Source organism: Brachyistius frenatus, unplaced genomic scaffold (assembly GCF_029030835.1).
Source record: "Brachyistius frenatus isolate BFR_SWC_R1_liver_20210118 unplaced genomic scaffold, ASM2903083v1 Contig_209, whole genome shotgun sequence".
In the NCBI taxonomy this organism is placed as follows: domain Eukaryota; kingdom Metazoa; phylum Chordata; class Actinopteri; family Embiotocidae; genus Brachyistius; species Brachyistius frenatus.
Window position 1 is genome coordinate 543656 of NW_027210808.1, and position 19637 is coordinate 563292.

Here is a 19637-nt window from a genome sequence, read left to right on the forward strand (position 1 = left end):
GCTACAAGAACAAAAAAATAGTGAACTTGGATCCAAATGAATGTTAATGCTGCGCCATATCTACAGGTCGTCTAGTCAAGCTTTTTAAGTGAGAAAGTACTGTCCGTTTAATCTTCAAATAAAGACATAAAATACCTGGAAGGCAGGTTTAACTACCAAATACATCTGCTGTACTAACATGAGGTCTTATTTGTACTTGCAGATCTTTATTTAATCTAATCCTGCAGATACTCGCAGCAACAAGCTGCTGGTCAGAGCAGGGAGACTCGACGGAAGAACCAGATCTAATAAGTTTCCCATAAACAGCAGCAGAGACCACAAGCAGCACCAAAACAATGACCTTCCTCTCACTCAAAGAGAATAACCTCTGGGTCTCCCTGCTGCACTGCATGTGTGTGTTTGTGTGTGTGTGTGTGTGTGTGTGTGTGTGTGTGTGTGTGTGTGTGTGTGTGTGTGTGTGTGTGTGTGTGTGTGTGTGTGTGTGTGTGTGTGTGTGTGCACCTAATGAAGCAACTGATGGTGAATGTGAAGGCTACAGTAGCCTTTGAAGCTATTTGAGTGGGTTGGCTCTGACAGTGAGTGGCAGGCGTGTCTGCAACATGAAACAGAATAAAACATGGCTACTGGCGGTGACTCGCACCGGCTGGCCAGGCCTGCACTTAGACACACACACACACACACACACACACACACACACACACACACACACACACACACACACACACACACACACACACACACACACACACACACACACACACACACACACACACACACACACACACACATATATACACGCATAGTGTTTGATCTTTCCTCTGACACTCCCTCACCCAGCCCTTGTGCACAATATCTACGCCCTTCACCATAAAAATGTGCTAGTGAGCGGATGTTGATGGCTGAGTGAGAGCCAGAAAGTCATCACAGCCGGCCTTCAACTTCTCACCTCTGTGTCCCTGGGAGTTCACTCCACTGCTTTGTCACATCTGACAAGTATGACTCGGTCAATACAAACTCCGAAACCCATCTATTAATGTGGCAATGCCACTGAAACTGAACCCGTTCAACAACGTACACACACAGAACAATAAAAGTTGAATGTGCTGCATCCTAGTTCTCATTTTCCTCAGCATTCATTTATCCAGGTTGTGTCTGGATGGGATTTAGTTGTTTTGCATTTACACCTCTCATTAATATGCATATTTATGCATTCATAATTGATTTTACATTCTCTCACCAAAGTACCGTGTCACTTCCTGTGATATATTTCAGGTCCTTTATAAGCACATATACCAGACTACAGGTAAAACGTTGAGGGACACTTTCTTCATAACATCATATAATTTACTATTAATGGGTTTAATAATTTAATCAGGTTGGTTTATGTCAATATGTAGCCTTTGTAATGAAGGTTTAGAGTGTTTAATTGACCAATCACAGCTTGCCATCTTGTGTGATGTCATTGGGAAAGAGGTACCACGGACCAACACTCCTATGAAATTTCTGTGTTCTTCATTTAATTCACTCTTCCAGATTAGTGTACAGACGGTCCATTTGAAAATAATCCCGTGATTAATTAGAAAATAAACTGTAAAATGTGGTGTTTTGGGGGCGTGTCTGTTTGATTGACAGGCCTGTGGTGCAGTCAAGTTACGGCTATCAGTGGGCGGGACGCAGTATTGCCGGGTTTCCAATCAGATCGAAATCCACCGCTCGCTCCCCCCAGCTCGTTCAAATATGGTCACTTCCTACTCCAAACCACTCAGATCTAACAAAATGGTGCCGGCCAAATTCCAAACTCCAGGCTTTATAACGGCCGCTCACAAACAAATGGGTGACATCACTGCTGGTTGCCCCTTGGTCCCTAATGAACTTTACTACCATCTACTCGATTTTAAGATGTATTGCATTTAGTGGGCCAAATGTCCGTCTCGCAATATGTTAAAGAAAGTGAAAAACAATTCATCAATCAGCTCCATGGTTTGGATCTGCTTTAAAATTGAATGGCTTCTTTCTTGACCCATGCTACACTTCCACCAGGGTTCATGAAAAACGAGACAATTGTTTGTTTTTTAAATCCTGCTGACAGACAAAAAAACCAAACATAACTTTATTGGCGGGGGTAAAAAACAACTAATTTGTGGACATGAGTCTTGTTACACTCGTTGCACTGAAGACCACTCTTTGCCCCTTTTGGTCGATGTCACGGAACATGAAATGGAGGTCAGCACGTGAGGCAAGAAAAATCAGATCAGCGTTTCTTTGTCGGGATGTTGTGAAGCATCAGGTGTCATCCACTGAGGGTGTGAGAGGACAAAATTCATTGTTCAGTGTGTGCCTCAGTTTTGGGGTGATGCTTCACTGTGTGGGAATAATGATGTTCATAAAAAAAACATAGTGTCTGCTAGCTTTAAACGCTCACCCTGCTAGCATGGTCTAGCTGACAGACAACAACTGGAGCACGACCGAAATGTTCTGTGTTTTAGAATTTGTGTTACGTGAGTGTGAGAACATAGATGTAAATTAACTTCTGACAGTAGTAGTTTGAATAACAGAAGCCTCATTATGAGCCCGGCCTAATGTAGAGACAGATAATCTGAAAAGACAGAGTTAAAAAAACCAAAACATTTTGTGATTTTACATATACTTCTTATATAATGTTTATATAATTCATATTTTTAGGAGCTTTGATGAGCTGAGCGCTGAGAGCAACCGTTAAGAGATAAATAACAGCTTTGTTACTGATCCATAAAGCATTAGAAAATGATTTACTAAACCTTAATAAAAACATTAATTAAACTCTAGGAAGTGGAGGAGAATTAATTTTCCCCCGACAGTTAAAACCCAGATGTACAGTATTTGTACTAATACACATACCTAAATGTACTGAATAGTACAGCTCTAGTTATGAACAACTCTAACTAACATTACTACCAACCATTTTGGAAAGAACAGCATGCTATTGAGATTGATTTCCAACTTCGAGGCAGACTAAGAAGTATGAAAATCCACTTGTGGAGACTTGCACGTTATATAATCTATCACTGAGAAAATCAGCCATGCTTCTATTTGTGTCTCTTACATAATGGTAGACGTGTGAATGCAGCTGAAAGTCTGAAAACGAAGGAGGATCAAAAAGAGCTCACAGCGTGTCTGCATGAAGTTTAAAGGCTGACAATGAGGAGCTCACGTCATCCCGACAACGGAGGAGCGGTGGGTTCATGTGCACCTCTGACTTTCCTCAAGAGGCAAAATAAAAGCCAAAGTCACACAAGTATCAAGCATCACAAAGGTACTAATCAATCATAGTCCAATATAGATATTACACAACCTGCCAACTCATTATTGTTATCAGCTGCTGAAAATTACTGTGTAGACCAATAATAACAAGTTATGAAGGGTAACCTACTTATTGAAAAGTGACTTTAAAGCTACTGAAAAACATGCTGTCTTCAAATAAACCGGTGAGTTTGTGATTGACATGGGACGTCGTGTGAGCAGTACGCTCGGTGTTAAAGTGGTTAAAGCGTGAGAACATCGTTGCTGGGCAACAGAAACATGGACGACCTCCACCAGGTTAGAGACGAACGATTTAGTAGGCCAGCAGGCATATAATATCATGCCGAAGGGCAAAGACACAATGACAACGATGAAGCCATTGAGAATATCAGCATTTGAACATCAGCAAATATGTCGCAACTCGGGAAGTCACGAGGAGTCATTCATGTCTCGTGAACACAGTAAACACAACCCCATCTTAAGACAGCAACAGAGAAAGCTTTTCCATCAAAACTAGAAGTTTACTTTAATAAAGTTTTCGTATGAGCTAAATATTAGCTTCGCTCAGCATTAAGACTTGCTAGAGACAAAGGCAGTCCAGCACATGCTCTCTGGTCATTTTTACATATTTATGTTAATCAACCAAGGAGGGTGTTTTTGGGGAGTTTTTTTTTAATCTTTGGATAGAGCCAGCCTGGCTGGTCAACCCCTTACAACCTTTAGCTAAGCTAACCTTTCCCTTGCTTTAGCCTCAGCATATATATATGAGTGATATGAATCTTATTATCTTATTCTCCAAAACCTCAGGATATTCAAAAGAAATAAGTATGAGGCTGCTGTACAAACAGATAATTGATGACAACGGCAGAAAATCTGACAGCTCCTAGGAAGTGAATCCCTGAACCATGATCTTGGAGCCTAACTGTAAAGCACTTTCTGCATCTACAGTATATGAGACACACAAGGTGCCCTGGGGCATCACGTATGGCAACTTATGGGTCTACATGAGACGCCGAGGGACACCTTCTGCACCCGCCTGACTGTCAGTATTTGAAGCCCTGAAGCAGCATTATTTACTCATAAATACTCAGCGCACTCAGTCGTTCCACACCCGATAGTCTGGAACAGCAAGGGTAACTATGCAAGGACACCATATAAAACACAGCCATTGTCTATTGAGAGCCCTCACAATATGATAACAAAATGACTCATACTACTTCTACTCATATTCAGAGTTAAATCCTGAATTGTAGTTCAGGTCACAAAGCAAAACACATGACAATCCTGTCATCACTTTCTTTCCACATTCTTCTCCTTTCTCTCCCTCTGAGCAATGATTGCTAATCAAATCACTGCCTCCCCAAACCCAGAGCCCCCCTCCGCCCCTCCTCCCTCCCTGAAACACCACAACAGCGAAGCATGCATGTCGGAGACAGAAGAGGAAGACAGACAGACATTTGCCTTTTTCCATCTCATTACCGCAGCTACATTAGTACAGTACATCGCTCCACTTAACAACTCCTAAATAACAAACATTGAGCTGCTGGCAGCCTGCAGACATTTCCGCATCTGTACTCCATAATGAACATGTAGCATCATTACCAAATGCAGAGCGAGTGACTGACCAATATAAAAAAAAACAAAAAAAAAAACAGACGACCATCCTAAAAAGGATTAGACGCTGAGAAATGTCTGCGTGTGTGTAATCTAATCTCCGCTACAGTAAACCACTCCACATGATGAATTGAATTGACTGGCATGATCAATTAATCGGATCTTCCTGACTCCCATTGGCCAGCTGATAGGTCATCCAATAAGGTTTGCGGAGCGGTCTAATGGGAGCTGGACGGGAGGTTAAACGAGCCAGTCCCTCTGAGATCTGCAGCTATTGACTCACCACACAGTTAAAAGGAATTAATGGCTTCTTACACACCGAGGAACAACAGGGAAATTAGAAAATACATTTTCTCGTACATTGAAGTCGACAAGTCCCCGTCTGTGAAACATATATAAGACATTTTAGGAGGGTTGAAAATCATACCGAAGAATCATTTCAACTTTGTATCTTGGACTGACGATTAAGGGGAAACTGATTCACAGATGACTGATGTACATGCAAAGGAAGGATGGTGTCCGATTCAAACAATGTGTACTTAGCAAACATGTGAAAATATGTCAACACTACAGATGTATTGTCGCTGGTCCGCTCCGTTTTTCTCCAAGTTAGGAAATTAAATGTTCACAGTTGTCATGATCTGGTTGAAATGTATTTACATGACTTAAGTGCTGGTAGATCGAGTCATCACAAAAGCGTGTGTCATGCAAAAGAATCGATAAAAACAAATGGATTGTTTGTTGTCATATTGACATTTAAGTTGTGTTGATTGATTTCCGACATCACCCTTAAGCCTTGTTTGGAACTGCTACAGTTTGCCTTGTTGAAGTTACTGCATTACGAGTTAATGCAAACTCAACACTTTCTGTATCCATTTTAAATTAAAAGCCCTCCAGTGGTTTAGTCAACACATAATCACGACAAAGTGTGAAATAGACACGCTCGTCCACTACAGCAAAAGGTGAGAAAGCCATGCTTTGGCCTCTCTAGCCGTGACAGTTTCACATTTTGTAAGCGTGAAATTTACACACACATAAAAGTAAAGGATTATGTGACCAAGTACAAAGGACATTATTTGGCGGTATTAAGAGGAAGGAGGAGTGGTCACAATTCAGAGGCTGCTATGCGAGAGGCAGAGGTTTGAAGAGGTTTCCAGGAGGTGATGACATTGTTCTTGAGTTGTTTTTTGTTTCCTAACCCTAACTAAGTTTTTTTTGGTTGTAACCATAACCATGTTCTTTTTCCTAACCCCAACCATGTTTTTTGTCACAAACCCCAAAAATGTTTGGATTTCCTCACCACAACCACATGTTTTCCCTAAAAGTTTTTCCTGTAAATCATGTAGTTCTATGCATCCGGTAGTTTTCATTTTCATCCACTACAGGAAAACTTTAAACTGTCACGCCTAGAGAGGTCAAAGCATGGCTTTCTCATATTTTGCTGTAGTTGGTGGTCATGTCTATTTCATGTTTTGCCGTGATACCGGGTTGTTTTTGAAAAACAGAAACCCTTCATTTCTTTTAACAAGGCTTTTATTATAAAACCTTTGCAGGAACATGCTGTCTGAAATTGACACTTTTGATGAGAAATCCAGAACAACTTTTGAAAGTAGCATGGTTAAGTCAGGGCCGGACCTTGAGATGGTCAAAAGCCTCGCCCATCACAATGTATCATAATGTTGTATTTGCTATTCAATCTGGGGCCCATCTCCTGCCTCTATTCACTCTCCCTGCAGTGCAGATTTTTCCGTTACAATAGCAGCTTTATTCTCGTATAGGCGAAACAAGCCAGAATAATTTTGAAAGCATTTCAGTGGTCCATGGTGGTAGTTCTAGTGCCTTTGTTTCAGTTACCTGTTTCTGAGCTATTATAACTTCAGCACCTCGGACAGCGCTCCACTAAGTTCCACATAGGTGTTGCTGAAGAACGCAGAGTCTCTTAAGATATAGCCCAAAGTGTTCTAGTTTTTTTTTTTAGAAAAATGTCAATTTGACCCAATATTTTTCCTTGGATCCTGACGGACATTATAAGTCTCTTTTACTCTCTCAGCAACCTCTTACTGTCATTACACACGCACACATGTTTAAGGCATAGTGGGCAGTGGCACTTTGTGCTTCTAAACAGCAGCTCATTCAATCTCAAAATCAGACATAATATAATCTGATGTCGGTAGTGAAAGACACAATTGAAAAAATACACTTTCACATTTAAGGGAAATGTACTGCAGAGTTGGAACCTAAATGAAATGATTACTGAAATCATTGCCAAACCCAATTTGGTTGGCCAGTATGTCTCCAGCGAGTGAGAGACTTTTGTGCTGAAGTTGCTTTCATCTTGGCAAAAGTTGAACCACAATGTGGCCACTTTCAAAACAGAAGGACAAGTCTTAACCTCGAATAACAAGTTTTCTCCTTCAAAATATAAGGACTAACACCCACCAAAATGTCCAGGCAGGCAGCTTTCAGGAGTGTGATCTGATCCGCAATGGTCAGCCCTGTGAAGCCAGGCACTCGTTTGGCAAACTCCACGATCTTGATAATGCACTTAGTGGCCAGCTCGCTGAACTTGTCCCACAGGCCCAGGTCCAGCCTCACACGGTGGTCTGCACTCGAGTTCTGCAACACACACACACACACACACATACACACACAGACACACACACACACACACACACACACACACACACACACACACACACACAGACACACACACACACAAAGAACAAGGCGTCAGGCGAAGAGGCAGCTACTTTTGTCATTGCACAGACTGCTGCTAATGATCTCCTCAGTGCACCCTCTTCACTCTGCTCTATATGTGTCACACTTACATACAGTAAATAGGCTCCATAAGACCTGAGCTCTGAGAAATACTGGCATTATTGTTGTTGTGAATATGCTGAGCTGAACTGGGCCCTGCAATAATGAGCGTAACAGTGTCAGTGGGATACTTTTGGCAATGATGGGATGCAGAAACAGAGCTGTGACAGGTAGCGCAGAGCGGTTTGAAGTCAGAGGTGTTATTAATACAGCTATACGGTCCAGAACCTACACAAACATGAGAGGGGAGCAGGAACGGGTGGAAGCCAAGGAGCGATAAAGAAAGTGAGTGGAAAGAGGAAAAGTGGAAGTAAAAGTGCTCCAGAAGGCACCAGAGAAGAAAGAAAGAGAGGAAATGACAAATGAGAGAGGAAAGTTAAGTATGTAAGAGCAGTGAGGCATTGTGGGAGGCAGGAGGCAAGACAAGTCGTCACATGGATCCTGGGAGATTATCTCATCGGGCTGTGATATGTAAACTACTGTGCGATCGAGGCATTCATTTGTGGATTTATGGAGCCGATACCAGCTTTGATTTAAAATCATCTTTGATTTGCTTTGTTCTGATTATAATTTTAGTTGTTTGTCGAGAGCAATCCTTCTGCAACTTTCAACTGCATCAGCTTTAATAGATACCTCTGGTATAATATCATTTATAGGTCAGATTTTTGTACTTTGGGACACTATTCTAGTACCCTAGAAATACTTTCACCACAATTTCCATGTTGGTATTAACTGAGAGTGCACCTGAAATGCCAGAAATAGCTGTTCATGATGCACAACTAAGGCTAATAACGCCATCTATGAAGTGTGATGGTAGAGTTCTGTTGCCTGACCTGAACCTAACAGCTCCCATTAATTTGCGGAGTTTTTTGTTGGGTAAGAGTTGCAGCTATGTACACAATAAGCCCGCAATACATTTTAACACATAACAGCAAAATGACCGGTGTAAATATTAAATTGGGCGATGGCTGCATTTCATTTTGCTTAGTAAAAAAAAAAAAAAAATGGTAAAATGTGTTCTCTTCCAACACAAAATTTTTACCCAAATGTTGCACAAATTTTAAAAGAATTTCCAGAAAACCGCTGAAGAACTTTCCAAATTGATGCGACCGATAAGCCAATATTTAGGAGTTCAGAGCACTGACGAGACAGTGTTTGGGGCTAATTCTATAGTTTAACATTTACATTTAAACCAGTGCAAAAGAAGAAGACACAACTTGATACTGCAATTAAAAGAGCCACAGTAAAACTTAAATGAAAATTATGTCCAAAAAAATATGAAGGAAAAAATTACGTCACAATTATATGAGGAAAGCTATAATTTCCTGTTATTATATAAAACTGATGTTTTCATCTGGTACTATTTTTCAGTGACATCAGTGACATCAGTGTCACATGCTTGTACCTAATGATTAATTTGCAAACAGTTTCCATTGTATGTTGTTGTATTTTCTACCACGAACAAGTCTCGAAACATTTTTAGCACAAAATATCTCGTTCGAATTATAAAGCTTTTTTTACATAAATTTAAAATTCACATAAATGTGCATGGAAATGAAATCACTTCATTTTTGTTGCCGCTCGGTTGTGGGAAGAGTAGTGGGGCTGTCACCGGCAAAGTACTGGGTCATGTGACAGATGTAGGCAACCAAAGTCAAAGCAGATTACTGCAGATCTCTGAGACTGGCTGTGTCGGAGGTTTCTTCCTGTTGAAAGAGTTTTTCTTTCCCTCTGTTGGAGGTTTTTATCCCTTAAGGTGGAGTTTTTTCCTCCTTGCCATTTACGTGGGGGTTGTTGAATTGTTGGGTTCCTCTGTATAATGTTGCACAATTCTGTTGTAATGACTTTACTGTGTTAAGTGCAATAAAATAACCTGTGTTGTGATTTGGTGCTATACAAATAAAATCCAACTGAATTGAATTGTAAGGCGTTGCTTGGCTACTTTTTGGTAGCTCGCCAGGCTTGTTGCACTACAAAGCTTATAGTGTAAAAACCGTATTAGTAAAACAGGGCAGTAAAAAAATGGACAAATTCTGAACCTTTTACAGCAAAAGTAATTACATAACGTTATTCCTTATCATTTTAATTTATTCCAATACATAATAAAATATACAGTAAATAGCCAGAGTCAGAAATAAGGGCTAATGAGTGGTCACATGATCAAGCCCTGACAGGTTGTAGTCTGGTGAAGATTGAAATGCTGCAGAAACAGTAGTAATGAAATTCTTCCAATTGTTAACTCAAACTGATACATCAGGTTGACCTTATTTTCAACAACCCATTATTAAGTGAAAACTGAACAAAGCTACTTATTTGGCATGACAGGAACCAGAAGGGGACCAGAATGAGAGGAGAAAAGGCCATCGACAGAGGAGGCCATCAGAGCGCAAGATATGATGGACACATGCAGGCACACGGAAAAGAAATGAGCAGCAGTTGGGGAATCATTTGGGTGGAAGTGGGGGAAAGTCGTGTTTTGCTGGCTGATGGTGGGGATGGAGCATCTGATGATCATTTGTTTGTTTTCTGAGGGTTTACAGTGAAATAGCCCATCTGTCCTGCATGAGTGCGCCTCCACATGCAGTGAGGCCACAGCACACGCTGACAGAAACCAACACAGTGAACAGGGACGGGTCTTTACACTGGAGACAGAACCAACAAGTAGCTGCTTTGACCTTTGAAACCCAAATGGATCTTTTGTTGTTGTTGTTTTTTGTTTTCTTGACTTTAGGGTAACCACAGTTCTCAAGATCAAAATCAGAAAATGTTGACTTTGACAGATGACGGTGGGGTTATAAAATCTGAATTTTAGCAGTTCAGAGCAGCAGCTTAGAAATGACTTATTTATGGGACCTGTCTGAAAACAGAAACATAAAAATATGCAAATTCAATTCAATTCAATTCAATTTTATTTATATAGCGCCAAATCACAACAGAGGTTATTTCATGGCACTTAACACTTAATTAAAGTCCTGACAGCAAGACTTTACAAAATGATAAGAGTACTTCTGGGGATTTTGCTGTACTAAAATATAGCACACGTGAGCACAGAAAGTAGGTGCAAAGCAACTAGATATGAAGGACAAACACTATCTGGCACTATAGGCAGAATGCAAATAGAGTGATATGACAGCACAAATATGTTTATTAGCGCATGCAACTATGTAGCAACTTTTTCAAGTTTTCAAGCAGGCTTTAATAGCTACTTTAAATTGAAAGTAGTGAATGCAATACACTGTGCATACGTGCATGTGTCAAAATGTCAGGGCAGGATGGCGTTCCACCTAAAAACCCAATTAGACCTGCTCCCTGAACGTCACTATGATCACATCACAGAACAGCATCTGAACTTTTTGATCGCCCCTCAGACTAAAGCCTGTGGGATACAGTTGAAAGCTCGAGAGAAATTTGGTGAGTGCACCTTGAGTCCAGGTTATTTTGTCCAAAATCCACAAATAATAACGGTCAATATTTGTTCATCTGTTTAATTTACATTATATGTAATGAGCAGAACATCTTGTGTAAAACAATATACTTGCCAGTGCTCTTTAGAAGAGTGTTTCCAGTGTTTCTAAATAACCTCAAACATGTCTTTGTGGATTTAAAAAAAAAAAGCATTCTCTTGTTAGTTATTGGCCAACAAAACATACATATAAGTCAACATTAACTTGTGAAAGCCAATGTCGTACAAGCTATAACCATGTACCAGTCAGCTACTGAAACTCCAGTGTTTTACTATAATAATGATTAATGACTGTTTTCTGCTTCCTCCCTTTTTGACTTCTTCATTACACAAGTTTTACTATATAAACCAACAACTATTAAATAAAAAGTGGTCTTGAAAGCATCAACACATTTTGAAAACCTGCTGAAACACTGTGATGTGTTGGCAGTGTGATTCATAGACATGTTGCACAGTCTGTTTTATTTTCTCAGCATAAATACAACTGCAAGGAGACGCTGACAAAAGGAAGTTTGTGTCTCCAACCAAACTCTTTGGACACTTAGGTTGTTTATTCAGAATAAATAACTGTCATGAACTCAGTAGAGGAAAGAAAAGTATCTCTAGTCAGTTACAGACAAACAGGAGAAATGCATATTTTAGCCAATATTAATGATATGCCCGACTACAGTTGCATCTTGACATTTATGGCTGTAATATTTTATGTGGTTATAGCTGACATGTGTTTTTAATTGGAAAAAAATAAACCTTTTTTCAGTCTTTGCAGTATTAAAGTACTATTTGTGTAAACAGATAAATAACAAATTAAACTCACATAAAAAGCAGTGCACTCCAGAAAAATATGGCCTTACATAACTACGTATATCGAAACCCAGAAAAAGGGAATATTTAAGTAGGACAAAGAAAATGAGTCTCCTTAATCCTGATTTCTAAGTTGTAACTTTTAGCAGTCTGTATGTCTGCTCTGCTGCTTTCAGAAGAATACGCCAAAAAAAAAGAGATTTCTGTTCATTCTAGTTGCTGGGGTGTTACATAATAGGTAGGTAGGTAGGTAGGTATTTACTTTATTAATCCCCAAGGGGAAATTTATTCGCTACAGCAGCATTTATAGATACAGGAAATTCTCGTGAGCAGTAAATTGAGTGCGTTCCAGACAGAGTTAAAGCTTTATCTGAGATGTCTAAGATCCTTTTACAGCATAAAGAGGTGCAAAAAACAGAGAATCAATCACTCAGAGCTGTAAGTCAGAATTTTGCAAAAAAACGCAAAAGTAGTCTTCAAAATAAATCTCACCGTGACCCTTCAGGGCTTCTGTAACCTGCCTGCTGGTTTGTTCGAGTGTGTGTTACTGTGAGACGAGAACAAGTCCGGAGTGGGCGGAGGTTCAAAGTAGTGCAATGAAGCGCTCTTTGGAAGAAAACACAAAAAGTCCAAAAAGAAGAAAAAGTCCAAGTCACTTTTCTGGCACAAACTAAAAACTATTCAGATATTATTCAGATATTTCATGGTGCAATTCTAAAAATCAGGACAACACTTGGACATGCTGAAATTTAACTGGGTTACAAACCACAGCACAAACAGCCTTCAGGGTGTAACCTTCAGCAAATATGCATTACATGTATATATATTTGATTCTTTTCTTACATCTTGGTATACTTTGTATCAGTCACCTGTGAATTCATTTTTGCCAGAAGAGTACCTTGGACCTTTTCTACTTTTTGTGTCACTGTTATTTCCAACGTCTTCAGTGTAAATGAAGGGTGCTTGGTGTGTTTTAGTTTTGCCTTTCTGTTCATGTCCCATCCCCTCTTGTTCCTCCCCATTGTTTGCTTTTCCCTTTCTCTCTGCACATCTGCTCATCATCAGGAAGTACGGCGGTCTCCCCACCACTATAAAAGCCCTGCTCTGACAATCAGTCGCCATGATCAGCAAGCTATCCGTTGTTGGTCAATATATGCTGCTTGCTTTTAGCCATTTAGTTCCTAAATTAGTTTATCTGTTTGTCTGCCTGGATTGCGGGATTATCTGTCTGCCACGCCAGCCTCCAAGCTGCCAGTCAGCTCCCGGTCTCAGGACCCTTCACTGAGCCTGATTCCTGCCTCTGCTACAACAACAGACTGCTTTTGACCTTACCCACTTCTCCTGTCTGTGTTTGGGTTCAGCCTTGATACGTGACAGTTTTCGTAATCCCAGCAGAGCAAAATGACCAACATGACAATGTATTGGTTTTGAGCTCAGACTGATCATGTGGGGCTTTACACACCTGAAGGTATTGGAGAAAAAAAAAAGCAGGTGGACAAACTGACAACATAATAAGACATCTTTTACTGAAAATCCAATATGTACTCAATATGTTGGCAAACACCAGCATTAGTCTAAACCTAACCCCGGGAGCATTTTCTGTATGAGAGGGCTTGAACTTGAACACAGCGGTGCCCCAGCAGCCCACGGAGGTGACTGCACAGACCCTCTGCTTCAAAGCACATCCATCCCCCTGAGGTTGTTACTGTTAAGCAGTTAGCGCCGCGGCTGCTGGACACTGTCAAAGCAAACGATCTATTGTGTGGCCACCCGAGAGAGAGGGAGATAAAGGGAGACAGACAAGAGCAGAGAGAGAGAGATCATTAAATATGATCTGGGGTTAAGTGAGAGGCACATTAGGGCTGTACTTAAATCACAGTCAACGAGCTGCAGTCGACACAACAGCACTACGGACGCACATTCCACTGATTGACGTCCGATTTGATGGGAAAGGAGGAGGTGGAGGTGCAACACACCAGTGTGTGTGTGTGTGTGTGTGTGTGTGTGTGTGTGTGTGTGTGTGTGTGTGTGTGTGTGTGTGTGTGTGTGTGTGTGTGTGTGTGCGCGCGTGAGAGAGAGAATATGTTTGCTCAGTGCACACATGTTGGGGAGGGTCGGCAGTGGCTGATATTAAAGCAACTAATCTTGTTCTTCCCTCTGGGTGGAGAGAGAAAGGCTAGAAAAAAGGGGCAGCCGAGGAGGGAAGAGGGTGCGATAACTCGCGGTTGGACTTTTTTTCAAACCCCCCTTACCCACAATCTCAGTCAATTACACCAACCCCATAATTCAATAGAGCGAAACAAGGAAGTTGCCAGGGAATTCTAATTTCATTTAAGAACATTTATCCAAACAAATTAGACAAGTTGCAACATTAGAAAAGAAGCTGGCAGTGTAGAAACGAGCACTCTGCAGTACATCAGCAGGCTCGTGTGTACAGATGCAGAAAGGGAAAAGGCAGTAAAAGCAGCCAGCACCTGTGACGGATGGCGACAGCGGACAAACGCTAATGTGGCTAATATCACCAGGCTGAGCCGTACAGCAGAGCAGCGGCCGCCGCCGCCGCTGCCTGGAGCCCGCCCAGCCCCCGCCTAGCCCCCTCGCAGAGCACTAATGTTTTATTTTGTCTTTGAAACTGCCGGGCTCGTTTTTCATCACCATCACTGTCAATGAAGCGTTATTCATTGTTGAGCTAAGGACTCTCACTCGCGCAGCTATCTCTGCTAACCCAGCAATGAACTCTTAAATCACTGCAGACTAGGATTTGAATATTTCACCACATAATTGGAGCTTTAACCTAATCTAGGGGCGCGGGAGCTCCTCTACTGTTTCTGACGAGGAGGACTAAAAAGACGCATCGGGATCCAATCGCTTGTAATAATGAGGAACTTCTCACAGTCTGTGAGCAAGCATAATTACCACTGATCCAGATTATGGCTTTATCTGAGGCCCGACTGCCACTCCAACAAACAGCAAACACTGGCTTATATCAGAACCGGGAAGCAATATTTTTGCTATTATGTGCCACTATTTTCAGCAGTGAATTTTGCCTGAATAAAGGCTGTTTATTTAGTAACATGAGAAGTGTCTCATGGGAGAGGGAATGGGATGAGGGTGGAGTAGAGAAGGGTTACGGCGATTAGCAGCTTTGTGTTGGGATTAAAAGGGGAAAAATACACAGTTATGGAGATGGAGGCTTACTGTACACTGAGACGACAGCAGCGCCAGCGTACAGCTGCACACAGTGGAGATCTAATAGCTGCACTGTATGCCAATTTACCCCATTTTAGAATCTCTTACCTGTCTCCGCTCTGAAGTTTATTGTCAGCAACTGAATGAAATTCATCCCCGCAACAAGAGAGACGTTACTGCACATTATGGCCGCCAGTGGATTTGTCTCTCTTTGTATAACTAGTATTTTACATGATTGACAGGTGTCATGAGATTTCTAAAACTCACACCACCAAATCATTAAACATACACGTCCCCCTCCTGCTCCCAACACTCCCCACAGAAGAGTGTTTGTGGAGCACCGGTGTCAATCACTGCTCTCTCCCACCGACTCTAATCTATATGTAAGTCAGCTTGAAAACAAACACATTAGATGCTGTCAGCTCCCTGCACAATGGTACCATGCTGATGTGTCAATCAAAAGCGCCGCTATCTCTACTTGCTATCGAACTATCAGCCGTCCTGCAGCTCCAACCATTTGCCTGTCAAAGCATCACAGAGCAAGGATTTGCCAACATCAAGTGCGGGATGGTATTCGCTCTGGAGGTTTTTTCGACATTTCTACGACCTCCAACTTTTGCACCGAGTCATGGCAAGTGCAGAACTGTCCCTTGGGGGGGAAGGCAAGGCTTATCGGCACTCAGATGAGGTGAATGTACAGTCCTCTCCACACAGCGTCGGCCGCTTTGAGAATGGACAAGCAAGGCCCCTAATGTGTCTGACTGATGAGATCCTTCCAGAGGGGTCCGCGAGGATCAGCAGCCCCTCGCTATCTGGTTTAGCATAGAGCCTGGTGTTTGAAGGTTCTGCGACGGCACAGAAATCTCTGCCTTGACGTCTGCTGGGAGATGTTTGGGGTGGCGGGTTGGTGGTGGTGGTGGGGTGCGAGTGGGGTGGGTAAATGGGAGCAAAGTAAAGTCCTCACAAGCCTTGACAAGCATTCTCGACACCCAGCTAAGCTCTGCCATACAAATCGTTCGCTTGGTTTACAAAAGAAGATACTGATGCACGTTGTATCAGTCACATTTATTCCACTTTTCAAACATGTCAAAAACTGGAGGCTGTAGTTAACCCCAACCAGACTAATGGGCAGCTTCCTGTTGTGCAAGTGTTTTCCTGATGATACCCCTGGCCATGGAGCTGCATGTCTCTGCTCTGCGCTTGTCGTCTCCACCAACAGTTCTTCTCTTGTATCTCTATGCTGTCCTTTTCTCTCTCTGCTCTCCTCTCACTCCAACCGGTCGAGGCAGATGTTCTCCACCTCTGATCCTGGTTCTGTTGGAGGTTTCTTCCTGTTCAGAGGGAGTTTTTCTTCCCTCTGTTTTTCTCCCTTAAAGAGGAATTTTTTCCTCCTAGTTTACGTGGGAATTGTTGAATTGTTGGGTTTCTATGTATAATATTTAAAGTTCTGTTGTAAGGATGTGTTAAGGGCCTTGGAACAACCTGTGTTGGGATTTGGGGCTATCTAAATAAAATTCAATTAAAATTGAATTGAAATGATGGAGGTTTGCTGTTGGCAGGTGGTACAACTCAAAGGCCTGACAACTCTTTTTTTTTTTTTTTTTTTTTTTTTTTTTTAATCATATAAACATATAAATACATATAAACAAAAAAAAACTGTTACTATCTCAGCAGCTGTAAGTCATTATGTGCTATCTACATTCTCCTTTTATGAGGCCTGACTTTTACTGTCTTTCCATCACACTTACTGTGCAATCAATAGCTACCGAGAAAAAGAATTGGACGTGTTAGTATGGATTTGCCTGGACATCAGCAGCATACATCGGAGGTCTCCAGTATTAGAGGGGGATTTACAATACAGTACAAGACATTGGTAATCATTATGAGCTCTGAACTCCAGGCAAGTTTGCAAGACCAGATCAAAGAGGCACAGTGTCATTGGCATCCAGTGTCACACAGTCAAAGACATGTTTATGAATAATAAAAAAAAGGCAATCAAACTTTCATTGACATACTTGCAGAAAGATGTTATCTGGGGACCTCAGGAGAAAGAACTCACCGTGGTGTATTTGCCAAGCTGGCAGAGGGAGGGGAAGGTTTCTTGATGGGCCTTACGGATCTTTTCAATGATGGTCTCCAACTCGGCTGTCAGCTCGTAGCTCTCTGCTAGCTCCAGCTTTGGGCTCTCCTTTTTCTTTTTGTTACGATCATTTCGAACAGCTGGAAGAGAACAAAGGATTTGGTCTCGCGTCAGCAGTGACAAATGCAAATGAATGACTTGATCATCATAGCAAATGTAATTGTTGGTGAATTGAAACAAAATGAAAGCAACTTAAGGAGGAACAGCAGAACTTTGTTGCTTGTCCCCATTTCTCTGGTTCCTTTTTAGAGATGCAGTCGGTTGTTAGTTGTAAACTGAGACCTTACATAAGCACAGAAAGTTTCAGCTACAGTCTGCTCTGTCAGCTCAGCTACTCTGTCAACTTACTGGAAAAGTCTCAAAAAGGGAGAAAACTGGAGTTGCTGTAAACTGAAGGGCTTTACAAACTTACTGAATGATTTGGAAGGATATCTTAGATCATTTACTTTGACCTTCCTCTTTGAGCTATTTAAAAAAAATAATGTTGTGGCTCATCTGATGGAAGTTAAAGTCTGAACTGTCATGTAGAGGTATTTAGACTTTGTGTCTTTCACAGGTCCATTTAAAGATTCAAATATTTAGCCTAAAAATTATGTATTTTTGTTGATGGAATCACTAATAATGAATAATATATAGCATTCAAACAAACCACCAAAAACTAATTTGAGGAGATTTTGACCTCGAGTGGGCCTTTGTTTTTCTAGCATATACAGTAGCAGTCCAAAGGTCGGAGACACCTATTCATTCAAGGGTTTGTCTTCATGTTTTACATCGGAGAACAATAAGACATTAGAAATGTGAAGTAAAACATATGGATTTATGTGGTAAACAAAGCAAAATCCATTTTAATCTTAGTTTCCTCCGTTTGGTTTGACAACAGCTTTGCACATTCTTCACTCTCTCGACCAGCTTCATTAAGTCATCACCTGAAGAATTTTCTACAGTCCTGAAGAAGTTCCCACAAATTCTGAACTCTTTTTGGCTGCTTTAGTTTCACTCTGCGGTCCAACTCATTCCAAACCATTTCAGTCTGATTGTGGAGGCCAAATCATCTGATACCATCAGCCTCAAGGAAACAGTTTATTTACTTACATAAACTCCACAGGTTACCTGTAACACTGCAGTAAACTCATGTTACTCTGTGAACATCTTTCATTTATCAACAGGGATTGTCTATTATATTAATGATGGCAGCAGGACAGTAAAAAGACAGTTGTGTCTTGCACTAAATAAATCAGCACATGTAGAAATGCTTTGAAAATCCCAAATTAATATGTGCAGTAACCTTTAGGAGACAATCACACTGTACACAGGAGACAGGAACTTCAGCAAAAGCCCTGGTTTGTTGTGTGTGAAATGCACCCTGAGAGAGTGCAGTCCACAGAGTCCTTTGCTTCATTAGGTGCAGATCTTTGAAGTCTGTCACAGTTGGAGGTTCAAACAAACCAACCAGGTTTATTACTCAACACACAGCGTGATCATCCCGACATCACAAATCTCTGATCAGCCGCACACTCCCCTTTAAAATAATAAGGAGGAAAGCTGGAGAGAGAGAGAGAGAGAGAGAGAGTGAGAGAGCAGGGCCCATTTTCAACACTTCGATACCCAGGGGACCTTGCTGACAACACAACAGTCACATTCTCTGCCCTAGTTTACAATAAAAAAAACATTTAAATAAAAAGCCAGGGTGAAAACTGTGGAAGCCAATATATAGACAGGGAAGAATCAAAAAAAAAATCTAAGAGATAAAAGTCCTCTGATACAACTATATATATACAATATATATTTCTCAAAGCCCTAGCAATCCATTAATATTTGCACACGGATGCCAATGCTAACATCCAGTCACTACCTTTCCCACCGCCGCCACCTCCACCAGGACCAGATCGAGTCTCACTGGTCAGAGGGTTATTATATTGAATGATTGTATTTGGGGATTATGTCAACAATCAGGCTTTAACCCCAGATGGAGTCCCGTTAAATCAGCAACACTACACATTTCCTTAAACTAGTCTCTCCTGATTGAAATTGTGCTTAGATCAACACAATTCAGCAAAGATGCACAAATCCCTCTCATACAGCTGTCAGTTCTTAAGATCATTTGTGCCACATAGTCCCAAAGAAATCCCAACCTGGGAGTCTGTAAGGTGTAAACTATACGTCTGTTTAATTCAGCCATAAAAGACATTGTTCAATGCAAACACTGTTTCTGACTCACCAGGCCATATCAGTGCATTAAAATGAAAGAAGAGTCGATCAAATTTCCTGTTTCAGAGAGCCTGACAGACTGTTTAGGTCAGCTGTTTCCTCGTACTGATTACTGTCACTGCTGAG

General features: G+C 41.3%; 1 protein-coding gene across 2 annotated transcripts in view; it reads right to left on the minus strand.

The window, feature by feature from the left end:
* Window positions 1-19637, minus strand: part of LOC138633128 (retinoic acid receptor beta-like) — a 96215-nt gene that overhangs the window by 22074 nt on the left and 54504 nt on the right. Inside the window, exons 4-5 of one of the 2 annotated variants that reach the window (XM_069719174.1) lie at window positions 17223-17383; window positions 7333-7509 (exon numbers count right to left, since the gene is read on the minus strand). In XM_069719174.1, coding sequence (XP_069575275.1) covers window positions 7333-7509; window positions 17223-17383 — 338 coding nt within the window. The remainder of the gene's footprint in view (window positions 1-7332; window positions 7510-17222; window positions 17384-19637) is intronic. The other variant, XM_069719175.1, reaches the window with a different exon arrangement.